This window comes from Buteo buteo, chromosome 2 (genome assembly GCF_964188355.1).
Source record: "Buteo buteo chromosome 2, bButBut1.hap1.1, whole genome shotgun sequence".
Lineage (NCBI taxonomy): Eukaryota > Metazoa > Chordata > Aves > Accipitriformes > Accipitridae > Buteo > Buteo buteo.
In genome coordinates this window covers 79,460,121-79,479,589 of record NC_134172.1, presented here as the reverse complement: position 1 = coordinate 79,479,589, position 19,469 = coordinate 79,460,121, and the positions used below count along the sequence as shown (strand labels likewise).

The 19,469-nt window shown below is 51.8% G+C and overlaps 2 protein-coding genes across 2 annotated transcripts; both read right to left on the bottom strand.

Moving 5' to 3' along the window:
* Positions 1 to 156: 156 nt before the first annotated feature.
* Positions 157 to 6,703, bottom strand: LOC142028784 (BPI fold-containing family B member 3-like). Its single transcript, XM_075022630.1, has 16 exons — positions 6,607 to 6,703; positions 6,194 to 6,283; positions 5,593 to 5,983; positions 5,125 to 5,229; positions 4,889 to 5,011; positions 4,434 to 4,497; positions 3,917 to 3,977; positions 3,463 to 3,542; positions 2,646 to 2,828; positions 2,421 to 2,474; positions 2,148 to 2,318; positions 1,689 to 1,756; positions 1,296 to 1,338; positions 780 to 843; positions 580 to 656; positions 157 to 330 (listed from the first exon to the last, which is right to left on the bottom strand). The coding sequence occupies exons 1-16, from the start codon at positions 6,701 to 6,703 to the stop codon at positions 256 to 258; spliced, it is 1,746 nt and encodes a 581-aa protein (XP_074878731.1). The 3' UTR covers positions 157 to 255.
* A 5,007-nt stretch (positions 6,704 to 11,710) lies between these two features.
* Positions 11,711 to 18,667, bottom strand: BPIFB6 (BPI fold containing family B member 6). The gene is made up of 15 exons (XM_075042305.1): positions 18,559 to 18,667; positions 17,993 to 18,092; positions 17,256 to 17,360; positions 17,004 to 17,150; positions 16,448 to 16,511; positions 15,820 to 15,880; positions 15,401 to 15,492; positions 14,924 to 15,100; positions 14,704 to 14,757; positions 14,212 to 14,382; positions 13,931 to 13,998; positions 13,443 to 13,488; positions 12,635 to 12,698; positions 11,884 to 11,960; positions 11,711 to 11,749 (listed from the first exon to the last, which is right to left on the bottom strand). The coding sequence occupies exons 1-15, from the start codon at positions 18,665 to 18,667 to the stop codon at positions 11,711 to 11,713; spliced, it is 1,374 nt and encodes a 457-aa protein (XP_074898406.1).
* Between the last annotated feature and the right edge of the window lie 802 nt (positions 18,668 to 19,469).

Here is a 19,469-nt window from a genome sequence, read left to right as displayed (position 1 = left end):
GAGCAATACGAGAGCAACCTTTATGCTTAAGAAAGAGCTCTGCTTCCCAACTACGGATGTTAAAAGTGGCCACAGAAACCCCCCTAACATCCACCAGCTGAGCAGCTTTCCCTACCCCGATGCCAGGCTACACCAGGACCAGCCAACCAGAGACCCCCGGGCCACGGCGGTAACACAGGGTGTTACTCAAGGGAAAATTAAGATGGAGACAGCAGAGATGAGCAGGGCTCTGGGGCTCACGGTGCATTGCCTGCCTCAGACGGCGAGCAGGGTCGAGGGTCCTCCCGCGCAGGATCCTTTGAGACTGGTCTGGTTGAGAGAGTCATCTGCCTGGGAGAAGCAGCACAAAAACTATTCCGTTTTCTCATACAGACTTTCACCAGCTTTTCCCTGTAACCCAGGTGAGGTTTTCCTGTGGGTCCACACCAGCAGAGGGACCTCCTGGAAACCAGGAGAAGCCCATGGGAAATGGGACTGGCCAGAGCGGCGCGGGGCTGTGGGCTCCGCAGGTCCCTGCCCCGGGGTGGGCGCAGCCCCCGCTCCCTGGGAAGGCATCACTGTGGGAAACGCGATCCTTACGTCGGTGATGTCAACCTTGGCGTTCCTGAGGCTGGTGTTGAGAATGTTGGGTAGAGGGACCGACACACGCAAGGCATCTGCAAAAGAAGTGAAAGTGTCTTGTCACTGGGGGGGGGGGGACCAAACGGAGGCAGTGAGGGAAGGGGGAGAGCCCCAAATCCGACTGAGTTTGAGAGAAGGGACCCAGACCCTGGCCATACCGTTAATGGCCGGTACGTATGCAGCAGCAAGGACTTGCTTGAGCCATCCTGCAAGCGAGGAGACCTGCAGGGGAAGAAGACATGTGTCAGTACCAGCAGAAGAGAGCAACAGTTATTGGGAGGAAAACAGCAATGTCAGGGTTATCAGCTAAGTTCTGTCACTGCAGGATGCTCAGAGCTATGAAACGCCAACGCTGGGAAGCTTCCTTCAGTGAAACTCTGCCAGGACTGAGGGGGGGGCTATAGCAGGACATGGTCTTTGGGTAACTTCTTCTCAGTTATTCCCCCCCACTTCCCAGCACCCCCAGTGCGCTGCCAACAAGTGAACATATACATCCGAGTGTCACTGCTATAGGGCACAGGGGATCGACAGGGCAGAAAACAATTGGCCTCTGCCAAGACAAGGAATGTGAAGACTGAAGAAGAATTGTCATTTTGGTTCTCCTTCCCTACACACAGTCTCTGGCCAACACATCGCTCGCTGCAGCGCCTTGATCCAAAGCAGCGTGCACTTACACTGAGAGGGTCGAGTCTCAGGGGTGCCCGTGTCAGGTTGATGCTACAAAAGACAAAAACAAGGCAGAGTCGGGGTGCATTGGGTGCAGCCCTCCTCCAGCTTCCAAATGCTGCTCAGACCCTTTCACGGTCTGGAATTTGTCTCACCCACATAAAGATACAAGGATTTTGAAAATAGGGCAACTTTTTTACAACTCTCTCATCACTTCAGGCATGCACTTGGTCTGAGGTTGGGGCTGAGAGGAGGCAGGAAAGCTCCGGCAGCCCTTTACATCCCTACCACATCTACACCACACTCCCTGATCACTGTCACCAGCCTCATCTTGTCAGGCTCCTGGGAGCATCCCCAGGCAGAGCCCCCCTGCCCACAGCAACCGCAGAGCTCGGCTCTACCTGTCAAGAGCCAGGGAGGTTTGCAGTTTGCCGTTGGAGACCGATGGGTTGATGTTCAGAACGATGTCCTGAAATTGGAACAACGGAAGAAATGAGGTTATTTCCCTGTGTAGCTCCCAAGACTGAAAAGAAAACCCAGAGTATTTGTAAATAACCCATTCTGAGAAAAAACACCCGTCTGAGCCTAGAAAGTGCTTTTTTTTGACGGATGGCATCATGTATTTCTCTCCCCAGGGTTCACCCTTCCTGTGTTTATTTTGTATTATTCCTTAAGCATTTCACTTGCACTTGTTATGAGCATTTTAAAAGGATGGGGCACCACCATTTTGAAGATGTAGTAAATTCAGAAGTACAAGTATGACATGGCTAAGGGCAGGACAAGCCGAGGGGATGCCAGAGAACAGCCAGACTCACCCCTTGCCCTGTTTCGGAGGTCTCATCCCCTGGGACCCCACTCACCGTGTCGAGGGAGAAGAGAAGCTTCTGGGAGGACTGCAGGAGGGGACTCAAGACGTCGATGGAGGCTTTGAGGGTGGCAGTGGCTCTTCGGTCCCTCACGGCCACCACCGGCTTGTTGGCCACCCGCACGCGCAGCTCCAGCGGCAGAGAGCCGGGGAGGACCTTGGCGATCTGCACGGGGCAGGGGGAGGTCAGGGCAACGGCAGGGGGGTCTTTGCGTGGCCAGGGTGGGTGTAGGGTTGGAGATCAATGCGCACGAAGGAGGTGGCTGACCTGGGGGATGAGCGGGAGGAGGGCAGACGTGGACAGCGAGATGCTATCGGGCACCTGCAGGAACGGCACCAGCGGTGTCGGCGACCAGGAGGGTTTGTGCAAAGCCCACGCTGGGCTCGGCTGGACCCCACCAACAAATACAAGCACGCGGTGGCGAGTACCCTTGGGTCACCCAAGAGCCACCAGGACCCCGACCCAGCCCCGGGGAGGGGCGTCGTGACCCACCATCGAGTCGGTGATGCTGAGGCTGAAGGCTCCCTGCCCCTGGATGGGCTCCAGCAGGGTGCTGAGGGTGCGCTGGGGGAGCCTGAGCAGCGGCGGGTGGCCGGTGGCTAGTAACACCGTGGCGGCAAGCGGCGGTCCCTGCGTGGAGGCCACCACGCCGCCTTCCATGTCCCCGGCGAGGAGCTGCAGGGGACAGAGCAGGGGAGGGACGCTGGTGGGGCTCGTAGGGCTGTGGCCACGCTGGGCACCCTGCTCACCCGTGGACCTCGTGGAGAGGCTTCACGCGGGGTGAACTGACACTTCAATAAACCTGCGGCTGCTTCAGCCTGTTCTAGCACAGGCAATGGCTGCCTCTGCTGCAGCTTTCCCTTTAAAACACTGTCACGTCTCCCAGTCGGAAAGACACATTGCCAATATTTTTGGCCTGACTGTGGTCCCTATCAATTACATACCAAACTTTTGCAAACCACTTAGAAATGGAACCTGCTTGTGAATGGTGACCACTGCTCCTGTATGAAATTAAGCTTTTCTGATTAGCAACTGTGAGAGTGCTATAATTATGCTTAATTAAGCAGCCTCAAGCCAATCTGCCTCATGCTACCCTCAAGGATTAGCAAGTAAAAAAATGAGGTAGAGACCCAGTGATGGCATTAGCACAGCCGTGGCCGGACCACACTCATCAGTACCTTCTGGTGAATGCTTTCCTGAAGACAGCTGGAATAAGATGAGCCTTCGACAAATAGCCACCACATTCAGATGAATTACCCAAACTCACCAAGTCCAAGGTCTTTGGGCCAGGGGAAGCGGTGGCACTTACATTTAGATCCAGCTGGATGGCGTCGCCGCTGACGATGGAAAAGGGGGGCAGATCTCCCAGAGCCCCGAGCGGGGATGCGGCTGTGGGACACAGGGAGGAAAGCCTTTAAGCTGCAAGGAGAGGGGGATGCTCCCAAATCCCGTGGTCCCAAGAGATATCGGAACCAACAGCGGCTCCTGCTCACAGCGTTCCCAGCTGGACAAGCCGCTAGAAAGCATTATTTTGCAGCAAAAATGTTGTTTCTAAAAGCAACAGTTCCTGAAGTGGCTTTCTGCAGGAAAAACTGTCTGCTGCTGCTCTGGGGCAAGGGAAATTGAATGCTGTGCTTGACCTGAGACTTGTGTTTTTAGGAAGTTGTTAAAATATTTGTATTTACCCAGTGTAAAAGAAACAACCAATCCTAAGTGCAGGGGGTCACACAGGAGCAGAGGAAAAGGAGGGTGCCAGCACTTACGCGTCCTGGAGCCGAGCAGAGTGCTCACCACGTTGAGCCTGCTGTTGACGATGTTGCACCCCTGGGGAGGCAGTGGAAAGTTAGAGCCCCGGGACCCGCAGCACCGGCAGACGTACATTGCATTAACACGAGTAGGAAAAACCGTCTCTGCCGGAGTTGCGCGGCGTGGGCAGGAGCCGCTGCCGGGCAGGGTTTGGTGGGACGCCCCGTTACGGCAGCGCTCGGCATCAGGCAGGCGAGTGGCCCCGCTAAGCCAGGGTGGGTTTCTCCTCCCGGGCAAGACTTGCTCGCTGCGACCGCTAAACCAGCGCGTGTCTCAGAAACCGGTTTGCCGGTGGTGCCTGGCACAGGCGATGGTGCGGGCGAGGTGCCGGTGCCCGTCGGCGGGGAGGACAGGCTGACCTCCCCGGCCGAGCCCACAGCTGTGCAAACAGCCGCCTCCGCGGGGGCTGCCTGCCCTGCCTGCCCACCCAGCACCCTGCTGGTGGCTCGCGTGAAGATCGCTTTGCAGGCTTACCACCTCACGCAGGACATCACTAAGGAGGCGTTTTAAAGGCTGATCCAGCAGTGGCACTTTGGGTCTGGGTAACAGGAAAACAGGAAATAAAAAGTGATGTAGATTAACGGCTGGAAAATAAAAGTATTTTGCACAAGAGAAATATGAGGCCTCACTTGCACTGTCCAGGGCCGCATACAGTGCCAAAATATTACCAAAACCAAGCCTTCTGAATCCAGCCCGGTGCTAGGTTCCCAGCACAACCCAGAAATATTCTTTCTTGAGCCCAAATTTTAAAAGAAAGGTCAGCTGTTCCCCTCCGAGGCTGGCAGCCGGGTATTTCAGCCTCCGAGGCGCCAGGCACAAAAGCGCTGCCTTCGATGGCCAGCACACCAAGGTTTCCCACTGCCACAGGGGGCACATGCTGGCTGCGAGCACCCTGCTCACACGGATGCCAGCCTCTCACGGAAGCCTACCTCACACGGATGTTTATGTCCAAAGTCTTGCAGTCCTTATTGCTCTGGATAGTCGCCCACTTGTCCTGGACCAGCATGACCACGTCTGCTTCCATCTGCACGCAGAGCGCCCTGCCCGGCGCGCTGCTCGGGGGGGAAACACAGCACGCGGCTCAGGAAATTTGCTGGCCATTTATTTTCCAAAGAGATGGTGACCCCCCCTGTCCTGAGCCGTGCGCCTGACAGACACGCCGTACCTGGTGCTCTCTACCAGCAGCTGGGTGTTGAAGCCCACCTCGTGCCCAAAGCCTGGCAGGGAGCGCAGACTTATTTTGGGGAGGGTGTTGTTCACAATTTTTGGCCTGGATGGTTGAAACAAGGCAAAGGCAGTAAGTAGCACATTTGTACAGTGGATGCCCTATCCCCTTGGTCCCCAGCGCTGTGGGCAACTGTGGAACTGCAGTCTCAGGGTCCTCTCTGCCCTGGGTCAGCAGGGATCCCGACCGGCCAGGAGCAGCTTGTGGCACATACAAGGCACCCTTGCATGGCAGGCACATACAGAAAATCCCAACAGCTGAACCCTCATTTATGAACCTGCCCCAGGAGGGGAAAGAGGGGGCCCCATGTGTTCAGACAGCAGGCTCCAGACCAGAGCCTCCTTTCCCCAGTGTGACCCAGACACACCAAGGGCTGCTCAGGGACACCCGTGTCCCACTCTCACTCACCCTGTGAGATCTCCACTATTTCCACCAAGAAGATTGCCAACGAGACCATCTTTTCCAAGGAGACCACCTTTTCCAATGAGAATATCAAGGACAACATCAAGGAGACCATCAACAAGACCATCTTTGCCAAGGAGACCATCAACAAGACCATCTTTGCCAAGGAGACCACCAAGGACACCATCTCTGCCAAGGAGACCACCAAGGACACCATCTCTGTCAAGGAGACCACCAAGGACACCATCTCCACCAAGGATTTTGCCAGTGACACCATCGCTGCCAAGGAGACCACCAACGACACCATCTCCACCAAGGATTTTGCCAGTGACACCATCGCTGCCAAGGAGACCACCAAGGACACCATCTCTGTCAAGGAGACCACCAAGGACACCATCTCCACCAAGGATTTTGCCAGTGACACCATCGCTGCCAAGAAGACCACCAAGGACACCATCTCTGTCAAGGAGACCACCAAGGACACCCTCTCTACCGAGGAGACCACCAAGGACACCATCTCCACCGAGGAGACTGCCAACAGCACCTTCTCTGCCAAGGAGACTGCCAACAGCACCATCTTCACCGAGGAGACTGCCAAGAGGACTACCTTTTTGAAGGAGACCACTGAGCAGCTTACCACCAAGGAGACCACCCTGAAGCTTCTGGAGGTCACGTTTGGCTAGTGAATGTTTAATATCTGAAAAAAAAGGATAAGAGGTCACTATGAACTATGTGGACTCAGCATACAAGCACACTGTGTCAGCCTGGCTGTTCCTTCCCCCCCACTATCCCTCTGTCTCCCTCTTTATACAACAGGGGTGGTGGCACCAGCCACTGTAAAGTATCTGAAGTGCCGTCTCCAAAGTGCTTTATAAATGCAAATTACCAGCATTGCCACTACTGCTGAATGGATCTGGACAGTTTCTGATTTTCTGAGCATGGTCAAGAGACAGAAAGAGCAGAACTGGTCTCAAAAAAAAAAAAAAAAAAAGATAAATCCTGTCTCTTCTGTACACTTACCATCTACATCCACTTTGCTAACCGAGGACATGATTCCAAGTCCTTGTGAAGGGGTCTGCAGGCTACAGAGAAGGAAAACAGCCCAGAACGCAGACATCCTTGGTCCTGATAACTGTAGAAAGTGACTGCCATCAGTGCAATGCTGGGACAGTGAGCACAAGCCAGTGGGGGGAGGAAAGAAAAAGGAGGAATGACTGTCAGGGGAGACAAAATCAGAGAGGAAGCTGCTGGCGTCTCTCCCACATCTTCACCACACTGGTGGGCACAGTAAAACTCCTGATGGCATTTTCCTGCAGGAGGAACCAGAACTTCAACAACGGTTGCTCCAAAGACCGACTGTCACAGCAGCCAAGTGAAAAGCAAGCACTTGTTTGGTTGTTGCTGTTTTAATCCCTCAGCGCCTGTGAGGAATGTTGGTGACTGATCTGGACGATCTGGGGCACATCTAGGGGGGAATTTCTCCAAGAAACAAGATCATGTACCCCGCATGATGGGAACACAGGACGTTTCTGACAACATGATCATCTCTAGTCATGGAAAGAAAAGCAATGTCATTTACACAGGGCAAATGCATCAACATATCTAGTAAGGAGAGCATCTCCTTGTTTGAATGTCATGATGTCTCCACAAACATCAAGCATCTGAAGCTTCCCTCTGCATAAAAGCACCTTTTGCTAGAACTGTAAGAAGGAGAAAATAGTTTTCAAAGTTTCAGTGTCATTGAAATATTTCTGTGGGACCTACAACTTGAAGTTGTCTTTTTTCTAAAGAACCATAATGAACTTCATTGCCCCAGATCTATTTAAATGTAAATAGCACATCAAAAAGGGATCAAAACAAGTGTGAGAGGTCTAATTCACCTTAGCTAAAAATCTATCACAGATAATAGAGTTTTACCAAAAATAATTTAAGTGATAATTGTTTATGAAAACCATGAAATATCCTTTCTTCTTCAAGGACTGCAAATACAATGAACATGCATGTCTGTTCTTAAGAAACTCATAGTGAAAGCCGCTGCACATTTTACTTGTCGGAGCATAATTCAGGCAGGCAGCAGGCAAGAATAACAATTTTTGTTAAAAAGCCAATACTCCCAAATGAACATTAAGGGTTCTCCTTTGGGAAGCATTCAGGTTTGCAGAAGCAGAAGCTAAGAGCACACTTTCAGAGGAACAAGTTTGCTTTTACCTGACCAAGCTCTTGAGTGTGAGGCTCTCTCCAGCCGATGTCCCTGTCTTCTGAAGATGACCTGCATCAAGCATCTTCATATATAGAGCTTTACAGCAGGAAAGAGGCAAGTGATGTCATTGAGGACATCCAGAATAGTTGCTGGGGAGCAAGACAAACAATGTATGGTTTCTGGTGACTTCCACTGCAAATATTTCCTTAGAGATGTTAGGAGTTAGGTAAATCATTGAGCAATGACCCATAGGGGCAGAGGCAGACTTGGCCAGCTCTGGGTGCCAGTCCGCACACCGCTGCCTGGTTTAGTACATCATCCTTTCGGGCTTGCTCTCATGTCAAGATGCGGACATGGCTGAGAAGTCATGCCCTGATAACATACTTTTTTGTTTTCAAATAAAATTGAGGTTTTGACTGAAAAATGTGTCAAAACACTGGCCACCCCTCACTGTTACGTACGTCTACAGCTCTCAGTGCTGCAGTACTGAGCACTTTACCCTTGCAGTAAGCCCATGCAGTGGGGATGTGCCACACGTTACGGGTGATAAATGAAGGAACAGGCAGCACCTTAGTGTAAAGACAGACTGTGGAGATGATAGTCACAGAGGCAGGTATTCACCACCCAGGCCAGCAGGACGTGCCCAGCATTCCCATCCTGATTTTCCTGCAGACTGTGACCTTACCCAACATTTATCAAAGCCAACAGCACCTGTCCAGTGACTTGAACAGCTCATATTCTATTTGATAACTGAGGAAAAGCAGGTATTGAATTGGGAAGGAATAATGACACCATGATAAGGCATATCAATTGGGTGTCATGGCTTTACAGATACCCTGAGCTGACAGACTCTTCGGAGAGACACCATCTGATTCAGAAATGCTGCACTGGTCTAACTGGCACGGCATTATTTCCAGGTCCAACACCTCTGCCTCAGAGCACTCCAGGAGGACTGGAGGTGGGATGTGCTGTCATGGGGAGATGCTGTTGAGAGCGTGATGCCATTGACGATGAAGTCAGGGAGCTCCCAAGCTAGACCCTGTCGGCTCTGGATCATTTTGAAGTCTTAGAGGCACTGTTGATCCCAGTGTGGGCATATCAGGAGAGGTGGCCTCCCCACCACACCACCCCATGCAACAAATGTGCTGCAGGAGAGGAACGGCCATGCAACTGCCCAGGGTCAGCTCTGTCCAGGCCCTCACCCTCTCAGATTTCTGGCCAGTTTTTTTCCATGCAGAATACTTGTGTCCCACGTGGTCCATCATTGCTTATTTACTGCCAGATAATTTACTGCTACAGGCAGGAGAAAAGGAGAAAAATTTCTGCTAAGCCAACATGTCATGTGCACCCACAGCCATGCTGGCTTTCTCCCTTTCATCCTGTCCTCGTCCCAATCACAAGCACTGCACGGATACACGGAGCTGCTGCCTCGAGCTGCACCAGACCAGTAGCCCTTTGGGACAGGAAAAAGAAAACCCTCCTCTGGGGACCACAGAGCAAACGTGGTCCCTGTGTGCAGATCACATCCCGATGCACAGAGCAAAGGCTGTCTGTGGTGGAGGGGAGGATGCATCAGCCAAGGGGACAGTGGTGAACTATTCACTCTTTCATGTGCTCATTAATGACCAGGGTGGATGGGCTGCTTCTTAGCTCTGAAGAATAATAGTCCAGAAAAATGCTTGCTCAGAGTTAATACTTTCTGCAAACTTGGAAATAAGTATTTCTAGCAGATTAGCCAGCTTGTGTCACACATTAATTCCAGCTTTAAAAAATATCTTAACTAAAGGCCAAGGAAGGAATGGCAAAGGTGCCAAAATACTTAAGGAGTTGTCACCCTCCTTGCAACCTGATCAGCCAGGCACCTTGGGAGCACAAAGCCTTGCTGTCATGGCTAGATCATGACATTTGATAAGGTGGAAGAGAGTGTTAACAAGATGGTATTACGTTATCATCCCTCCTGAATCACTTTATACTTTGGGCAATCACTGTATGAAACCTGAATTACCATAAAGACAGACCTGATAATGGTCAGCACACAGTAAAGGGGCACTTTGGCACTGCAGAGAATAGCTTCTGAGCAGTGACCTTTCAGGCATGACAGTAACTTGGCCTTTCACCAGTTGTTGCTGAATGCAGAGGTCTCTGACAAATTAAATATTTTGGATAAACCGAAGCAGGTTCCCATAAAGAGAATGACATCGCAATGTCCAGGTCTCACTAAAGCGACTTTCAAAGCCCCAAGAACACAAAGCCAAATCACTGTGTGAGGACAGAAACACAGAGTAAACCAGAATGGACTCAGTCAAAGGGGGAAGAATAGGACCGATGTGAACAGACGCTGCTTTGACACTTGGATCACCTGGAAACTAAGACGTTAAGGGCAGGCAGTCAGAGGGACACAGCCCTGAGAAGCGTTAGAGAACTTGACGTTAGCAAGAGGGCAGTAGGCTTTGGCCAGTGCAGGCGATGTGAAACGTATTAGCCCTGGTTGAAAACGGAGACGGTTCTGCTCTGCCCTCCCATTGATGGCATCATCCAGACGTGGCCTTTCTGCCTGAGGAAACTGTCTCTGCAGGAACCCCTGAGCAAGGGCAGTCTTGGTTTGCTCTTTCATTCCTTTGGGACCATTAACTGTGAGACATTGGTATATCCCCCGCTGCCGGCGGGATCAGGGCTGCTGGGGTCTGCGTACAGCTCCGGGGGACAAGGCTGGTGCCTGCACATGTCCGAAGGCTGCACCTCCACCAAGTGCCCCAGGGCATCAAATACCAGTTATGTGACAGCACAGCTTGACAGCGTGGTTAAGTGTTTCATAAAAAATTAACTAGGTGCTCCCAGAGATTTCCAGCCTTGATTTCTCCTAGGAGGGCTGCATACAGATATTTTGACTCCGCTTTTGTCGTTCTTAGGGAAATCAGACTCAAACTGTTCGATTGTTTATTAGCTAATGCAAGAACAATAAGGGAAATCTCTTAAAAACTGTGTTTGGCATTGACAATGTTTGCAGTGAAATGAAGAGAGAAGGCACCATAAACACCAGTCCTCACGGGGAGCTGGTTTTATGGCTGCTTCCCTCATTGCTTAGGACTCCTGACGAGGACAATTCCTTACAAGCGTTGCAGAACAAATGCCTGCTGGGTCTGGCAGCACACACAAGAAAACAAATGGAGTTCTCAGAGCCTGCCTCACAGCAAGATTTTCTTGGGGACAATTTCTTAAAAACACAATGATCTTTTCAAAGATATCCTTAGTTCTGCACCAGCTACCTGTCACCAGGAAAAAATGTTCAAATCATGTCAGCTCAATGAAATCAGGATCGAAGCTGTTTATTGACTTACTAACAACAGATAATTATCCTGCAATCAGTGAACTATACGCTTGGGATCAATATCTGCAATGCAGCCGATAAACCATGATGCTAGGCACTTCTGAAATATTAAAAAACACAGGGAGATGTCTAAATGCCCATCTCTAACTCATTCCAAGCAGTCCTAATCCCCACATGACTGCAGACACACTCCCCTCCTCTCGCAGCGCAGACACCCCAGGAGCTGGGGGGGTCCCCTTCTGGCACCCCCCTCCTGCAGGAGATGTGGGTGCTGCACCCTGACGGCAGCTCACGCTGCTGCCTGCAGCACGCTAATGCATGTGCTATTTCTGTTGCAAATGTGATTTATTTAGGGACCAGTCCTTTCAAGAAATACCACCTCTGCCCAGACATGCCCAGCTGGCTCCACCAGATGCACAACAGGTCAGAGTCTCACTGTGGGGTGGTGGGATCTTTTTATTTCAGCTTGTGGAGTCAAACTACTGAAAAGTGAAGGAAAGAGGAAGAAATGCCCCAGGAACACCAGCACCCTTGCTGCTCCCCCTCCCACCTGGTCCTGCTGGGTCCTTGCAGCAGCGGCACGTTGCAGCCGTACCTCAGGTCTGCGTGGCAGGCACATCCAGCACTAGAGCATTCTGCAGATTTAAAAATCAAAAGCACACGGGCAGGATTTAACAGTTGCTTCTGTGCTCAGATGTGACAGACTAACAGCACTAATTCCAGGGATGATACAGCAAAAGCACCGTGTGAGTAGCCTCTCGGTGCCTACCTCGAACCTGCTGATGTTCGCCCGCTGGTAGGTGATGCCCAGCAGGTCGGGCAGGGGGATCCCTCCCCACAGCACCCCTGGAATGAGCGGGAGATGCTGTCAGAGGCGCTCCGGACGCAGCATCATGAAAAGCTTTGCTTTTCAGAAGGAAAATCAGCAGGGGTGGAATTGCCGGGTTTTGTATCTTAGCATGAATAAAATCTCTGCTTTTGGCATACTTTCCATATAAGTTAAGCAGATAAATGGATGTTCCAGGGTGGGGGGGGGGGGTTTATAGACACTTGGGCTGTTTTCAGGCATGGTAAAGAGGGATGTGTCCATTTTTTAAGACTTCAGAAACAGAAAGATATTATGAAAACTGTTACCGGTTGTTCATAGCAAGTGGTTTTGATTTTGAGAACAGGAGCAACGTTCAAAGAGGCTTCAGAGGAGAAGCCTGCATCCTTTGCAGTGGCTCTGCTGTGGGCGGGCAGCCACCTCCTGCCTCTGAAGGAGTGGGCATGCCAGAGCCCCGACCAGGAGGCATTGCCCTCCTCCAGCACCCACTCCAAACCCCGTGGGTGCAAAACAGCCAGCAAGCGATTTTCCTGGCAGAGCCCCTCACAGCCTTGAGGGCAGGAAAAGCATGCAAGGTCAGCCAGGCAATGCCATTTCCAAAAAAAAAGATAACAACAGTCTATAGGAAAAGAAATGAGAACTGTTTCCCCCATTCAGATAGCAAATCCTCAGATGAAGCCATAGCTGTGCTTACTGTTGATCAATGGCACATAAGCCACATGAATAATATCTGCCAAAACTCCTTTCAGCGGAAGCTCCTGAAACACAGAGAAGTGGTGTAAACTGCCCATCGCTCCGTGTGCCAGCAGCCGCGTCTGCCGGGCTCACCCCGTCAATTCATCCAGCGCCCTCTCCAATCACAGGAAAACTGCTAAGGTCCCCCCGAGCTGAATGGGAACATCTGAAAAATTCTAAATTTCCATGAAAACTGGCCCAGATGAGACTGTCCCCAGCCCCAGCAGCATTCTGCTCTCTGCCCTGCAGCCAGTACCAGGTACGCAGGCGCGCTCCTCGCAGCCCAAAGCTCTGCTGCAAGACAGACCTTGTCAGCGCTCACCCTTCCAGGCGTCTCTATCTCGGCATCAGGATTAGAGGGAGATGAGGAGATTGGACATCCAACCCACACCACCTCCGCCCAGCCCAGCCCACGTTCCCACCCAGCCCGTGCCGCACAGGGGAGAGTTACTTGTGGCCAAAATTCTCCCACAAATGAACGCGGCGCGTTACGAGGAGGGCCCCCTTCCAGAGCATTTGTGCCTGTGGGCAAATGCTTTTGGCAGTTGGTTTGTCATTTGTAATTCCTTGAAATAACATTTCAATCTTCAGCATTCACTTTGGTTTTCTTGTGTTGTTTTTTTTTTAACAAATCCGTTATTGATAATGAAAGCAGCAGGATGGGGCTCCAGGGAGTGAATTCCTGGTACCACATTACAGAAAATGCCAGCACGGAGATTCACAGCAGCAACCCCAGCCCCACGCACAGCACAGACTGCCCAACTCACGTCAAACGTCCCAAGGGAGGAGGATGCCAAGGCCACCCAAGACAGACTGCAGGGAGAGGAAAGGCGCGGCGTCATTCGCCTCCCGCAGCCCCCCCGGCAAGCTGCCCCATCGCCCTCAGCAAACTCCTCACCCAGATCTTGGCCTCCAGCAAACCTCGCCCTTGCACCAGAGGTGCCACGGCTCCACCAGCCTCCCTCCAGGAATGGGGGGCTTCCCACCGAGAGCATCTTCTCCACCCTGAACCAACTTCAGCTCTTCAAACTCAAAGAGCAAAAAAACCCAAACAGGTTTTAGGTCAGCTGGATTACGTCATGTTGACCCTCATCTATGTTTAAATAGCTGTTAGTATAAACTATAAAAACATCATGCAGAGACAGCAAAGGTTCCTTCTGAAAATGCAGGGGTGAGATGCAGCGTGTGACCTCCCCAGCAGCCCAGGGACTGTCACTCTGCTGGTGCTGGCACTGGGGACCAGCAGCGGCGTTACCTTTGCAGAGCGAGGGAGAGCCGCAGCTTTTCTTCTGCAATGGCAAACTGCACCTCCAGGTTGCTGTGCTGCAAGGGGAAAAGGAAAGGGAGTCCCCGCTGGGACCCTGGTGTCCTCCCCACCGCTCCAGCTCCACGCGACCCCCCAGCCAGGCATCCTCCTGACAGACATCCCTGCCTGCTGTCCCGCATCTCTCGCTCCAGTGTTGGTCCAGATTTGCTGGCTCGGGGGCAGGGGCGACCACATTCAGCCCTCACTAACTGCAAAAGGCTTCAACTCACAATATCCAGGACAAAGAGGGAGTCAGGAGCAGAGTCCGAAGGGGAAACCCAAAACTCGGCAGTGCTGAAGAGCTGCACAAGGCTTTTGTCTGGGGTTATGGTCACCACTGGTGCTTTCGCTTCTCGCATTTCAATCACCACCGGCTGTGATGGGGGCAGCACCCTGGAAATCTGTGGAGAGTCAAAGCAAAGGGGTGACATTCCCTTTCCTTCCCAGTTCACTGCTCTGGGGATTATCCTGGTGGGTGCTGAGCATTGGTGACATTCACCAAAGTCAGTGGGAGTCAGTCAAGCTGGTCCATACTGCTCAGTAGTATGTCCCTTAAATAATCTTATTACTAAAAGTTTTACTAATAAAATAAAGAGATCGCCAGTCTGACCCTGGGGAAAAGGTTCCCAGCATGTCTTTGTGAATGGAGAGCAGCTTTATCTGCTGCCATAAGTAGCCTGACATGACCCACAGACCAATAGGATCCAGCAAAGTCCACCCACCTTGGGGATGAGGGCTCCCAGCATTGTGGTCACCAGTGGGGGAAGCCCAAGAACCTGTTGAGAAAGTGCCACGGGGCAGGGACTTAATGCACTCACTGGGTGGGAGGGAGTTTAACATGGGGAAGGGAAGAGGCATAGACAGAGCATGGATCTGCCTTGAACTTGAGTGTAGATGACTTTAGTGGTCTCTTGAGGAAAATCTCAAGCCCGAATCACCCACCATGCTATTGCTGATCTCCAGGTTGAAGGATGTCTGCAGAATAGAGAGCTCAGCACTCAAGAAGTTTGCAGACAGGACGAGCTGGGTAGCAGCATCCCTCTTTGGTGGCAGAGAAGCAAGAGACGACCGCTCCATGGGAAGGCCAACCTCTTTTCCCTCCTTTTGGTGGAGAACGGTCTAAAAGGACCAGTAAGAGGAGCCATGTCCGAGAGCACAGGTACATTTCCAGGACTTGCGTTTGGACCAGGTACAAGGTACGGGATGCTTTGCTTTGTAGTGTCAGCAATGAAACAGAGCAATAAACTCCATAGAAAATGATGAGCCAAGGAGGTGATTAGGTGATATAATGCAACCTGCACATGTCTGCACCCCTTCCAAAGCCTCTGCTGCCCAAGGCTGAGAAGGACAACACCTCCGAGCAAATTGATGTCAGAAACGTCACCGCTCCAAGACCTGGCGCCAGGCAGCAGCACTCACCTTCAAATCCAGCTCTATGAAAGTTTCACTCGTCAGTGGGGGGTTCAGCAAAGCGTATTGGAGGGTCCCAGCAGTCCCAAGAGGGATCTCGGCTGCATGGAAGCAAAGCGGGATGCTTAACCAGAAGGTGCATGCTCTGTGCCGCAGGGAGAGCGCTCACCAGTGCCAAACCACTGGTTCACCAGTGCCATGTACCATTTACGGCTTCGGTGGGCTCCTGCGTCCCTGCCAGCCTCTGCGGTGCCAGGCACTTCCAAATCTCCGCCAAGGAGGGGGTGAATATTTGTGTGGCCCCTGTTGGGGTTTGTCCCCGCCTGATCCTAGTCAAGGCTCAGCAGATTGTCTATCCTCAGCGATAGATCTGCACTTTCCCCTTGCTGGGAGAAGGGAGGGAGATGGTGGGATGGATGCCAACTTACAAGTCATGGTGGTGAATTTTGCATTCACAAGGTTGAGCACTGCATCCACGGCTGGACACAGCTGTAGGGGGAGAAGAAAGGTGTGAGAAAACATTGCACAGAGGCTTCTGGTGGGAGCAGAGCTTTGTGGCTGCTAGGCCAGTGCAGCTCCTGCCTTGAAGCACCAGGACCCTTCATTATTAATTACCCAGACAAGGGCTTCCCTCAGTTTTCTCTGTCCCTGGTTGAATTTGGTTATTCTGGAGTAAACCTGCCTTAAGCCGAGCAAAGAACAGGGCCAGAACCCCCCCAGATATCTGACTAAACCAGACTGACTTTATGACACATATTAAGAGGCTGCAAGTCTGCCCTTTGACAAGCCTTTAGGAAGAATTGTGCTCAGCATCGAGATCAGCTCTGTCTGAGCATCGCATCCCTAACCGTCCGGCTGGGACGGGGAGGCTTTAGGCAGTGACAGTGCCTTTGCTGCGGGTGTTGACCGCATAAAACCAGTAATTACTTGAAATACTGCCTTTCACCAGCCTGCAAGCTCCTATGTGGGGCAAAACTGTGAAAAGTCTTACAGTGCAGTGAGGAAGAGGAGGAGATGATCTCCGGGAAACAAGGATGGGAGGAGGACCAGACTTACCAGACATGGCAGCACTTTCTGAAGGGTGCTGTCCAGAAACTTGCTCGTGACTTTGGGCAGCACGCTGGGCAGAGACAACACATCAGCCGACACAGCCATTATGCACATAGCAATAATTATTTACGAAAGATCAGAAGGCAAGAAAGTCAAGCGCTAAAGAAACCTATCATCTGGTATGGATTAAGCCAAAATATGCCTGATGTCTAATAAAAGATATTTTCTTTCTTTACAAACCTTTTCTCAAGAATGCCATCTTCTGGCTTTAAACAAAGCTAAAGGTTTCCATGCCTAAAAGAAGCTCTGATATCCCAGGAGTACAGCACTTAAATGAGGACTGATGCCAAAGATGAACATTGCATGGAATAACACAGGTAGAGCTGGCATAAATTTGCCCATAAAACATTTTGGTTTTCTTACTGGAAAAAATGAACAGTTAAAAGTATTTGTGTTCTGTAGAAATCCAAACCTGGAGACTGAAAGATTCAACAGTGCTGTTACTAACCTCTTAGGAATTATTAATATTGGCAAATCATCGGTGTTGTCCTTTGGGACTCACCTGCTGGGGACCTTGGTTTTAATGCTAACGAGAGCGATGTGGCAGTTCCTGGAGCTGAACCTGGGGATGCCTGCGGCGTCCTGCCACAGCAGGCTGCTGGCAGTCAGGTTTGCGGCCAGAGCGATTTCCATGTTTCCTCCTATGAAGCTGCTCAGAGCAAAGCTCGGTCACTGCAGAGCAAACCCCCGGGAGCGAGCCAGCCCACCCCAGCCCTGGTAGCGGCTCTCCCCCATGGGCGCCACTCCTGCTTACCTCTTCCCAGTGATGGTCATTTGGATTAAGACGGCCATGAAGAGCCCCAAGCCCGGTGAGAGCATCAGCGATATCACTGGGGGATGGAGATCTTTCACTTTCAGCCTGTGGGAAAAAAACAGAGGAAAAGATCTGGGAAAGAGAAGCCTGCAGAGCAACCAGGTTGGACTGCTTACATCAAAGTTGCCTATCACTGATATTGCCATCACCATCTTTATTTTTCCACTTCTTGTTTAAACTTTCCATCTAAAATCACTTTTAAATTTAGAAACATGTTCTTCCTAACAAAAAGATTGCACGGTTCAATTTTGAAAAAATTTGGAAAAGAAAAAAATGTTTTGGTGTTCAAAATGTCTCCCTGCTGTCACTCAGCATGAATCTGCAGGATGGAGGGCCAGCTCTGATCCCCCAGAAATTCTGGGTTTCCCTCAGGATATTATTGACAAAAGCTGGGCACCCCCAGCTTTGAGAGCAAACCCCACCCGGCGCTGCAGAGCCACTGCAGCAGTCCCCAGCTGATGCTGAAGCAGGAGCCGACGCGCTTTGTTGCCTTTAAGTTATAGTTTCTCCATGTATTTGTAGACACAACCATGCAGAAAATCACTGGCTTTAATATCACACTTGTTAGCGGGGAGTGATTCGTTTCTGCCTCCAGGCTGACACTTCCCAACCTTCTGCTTTTATTTTCTCATTCCCAGGCTCAGGCTTGTGGTGTAAGGCTGCTGATCATCACTCACCCCGAGACGCCTTTGATGGGTTTGGCGTTTGCCTTTTTTTTTGCAGCTTCCTCTGCCATTTTCTGCAGAACATCACTCTCGTTCAGAGCAGTGGAGACTGCTGGAAGATTTGCACAGGACGAGGAGTTTAGCACAAAAGCCCCCAGGGAGGAGCCTGTGCCGGAGGGTGGGGGGACTCAGCACTCCCCACTGTACCCTATAAAACATCGTTATTAACATATTCCCATTCCAGCACACCCAGGCACCATCAGGGTGCTTCGCGTGCTGTAAATTCGGATTACCAGTGATCTCTGCTGCAAATTCGCATTACCAGCGATCTCTGCTGTCCCTGGATAATGGTTGGAGCTCAGCGGGCGCAGACCGCAAAAAAGCGGCTCCTGCTGTGGATTAAGGGCAGTGCCTGGAGCCCGCCTGCCCGGCGGCACGGGATGCCTTCGGGGGTGCTGGCTGGGCAGCAGCAAAAGGCGGCTTCCTCGCTGCGACACGGCTGGTGCATCACTGCCCGCTGGTCCGCACGGACGCAGACTCGTGCCCATGCACGGACGTTAACGTGGCTGAGCACTTACCATGGTCAATCGTTCCAAGGTCGATCCTGACGACAGCTCCCGGGCCAGCAGCTCCTCCTGACCACACCAGCCAGCTGCCAAGGAATAAAATGCACCAAACCCTTGACATCTTCCGATCTGGTACGGCTGCTCACAAAGCTCCAGAGGCGGCAGAGGCTTACAGGACTGTGTGGGCTTCAAGGGACGGAGAGAGGCAATGAGCTGGGCACAGTTCCCAAACCGCACGTCAGGGGCTAAATGCTGCACTCGTGATAGAGGAAAGCGAGCAGGGGTCTGTGCAAGTATGGCAGAGCTACACTGGCCAAAACACAACCCGACTACAAGAATCATACCCCAAAATTCAGACGTCCATCAAGACCCCAGAGCAGCCCCATCAGGACATGCCTGTGTCCTGCACCACCCACCCCGTGGTCGGTACCCAAGCGGGGCACTAGACCTTCCACTTCCACAAGTACCAGAGCTGCTCATGATGCCTAAAACCTGCCGTAAAGAAACGGCTGGAGCTGCCTGACGGAGCAATGGCCCGCTGGGTCTCAGGGCTACCCCAAGCCCTGGCTGTAGGGGCGGCAGCAGAGCTCATGGCTGTTGGCCATGGCAGTGGCACAAGGCGTGATGAGCCTTTCCATGGCAATCGACATGGCTCCACCGGTCTGCTCCGGCTTGGCATCCCACTTCTCCCTTGCCCTGGAGAGAAATGACGTAGGCTGCTGCATCTCACCGCGACGGGGACTCCTGCAGGGAAGGGCCCTGCCGTCACCTCGCCCGGAGAGTCCCCAGAGGTTGTCCAGGCTTTGTGCTGATCTGGGGAGAGGCAAGAAACAGTCTGTATATAAACCCTGACCGAGAAAGAGGAAAAACAAAAGAAGTAAAAAGTTGGGTAACTACTGTGGTGTAAGCTAATCCCTGAGTGT

Excerpts from the sequence above, each read along its gene's own strand:
- BPIFB6 (XM_075042305.1), bottom strand. The coding sequence starts at position 18,667 with ATGTCAAGGGTTTGGTGCATTTTATTCCTTGGCAGCTGGCTGGTGTGG. Across the intron at positions 14,383-14,703 it reads TGGGAGCCCTCATCCCCAAG|ATTTCCAGGGTGCTGCCCCC; the intron begins GTGGGTGGACTT and ends GACTCTCCACAG. Across the intron at positions 11,961-12,634 it reads TTATGTGCCATTGATCAACA|GGGTGCTGTGGGGAGGGATC; the intron begins GTAAGCACAGCT and ends CGCTCATTCCAG.
- LOC142028784 (XM_075022630.1), bottom strand. The coding sequence starts at position 6,703 with ATGTCTGCGTTCTGGGCTGTTTTCCTTCTCTGTAGCCTGCAGACCCCT. Across the intron at positions 3,978-4,433 it reads GTGATGTCCTGCGTGAGGTG|GGGTGCAACATCGTCAACAG; the intron begins GTAAGCCTGCAA and ends CTGCCTCCCCAG. Across the intron at positions 3,543-3,916 it reads TCTGCTCGGCTCCAGGACGC|CCGCATCCCCGCTCGGGGCT; the intron begins GTAAGTGCTGGC and ends TGTGTCCCACAG.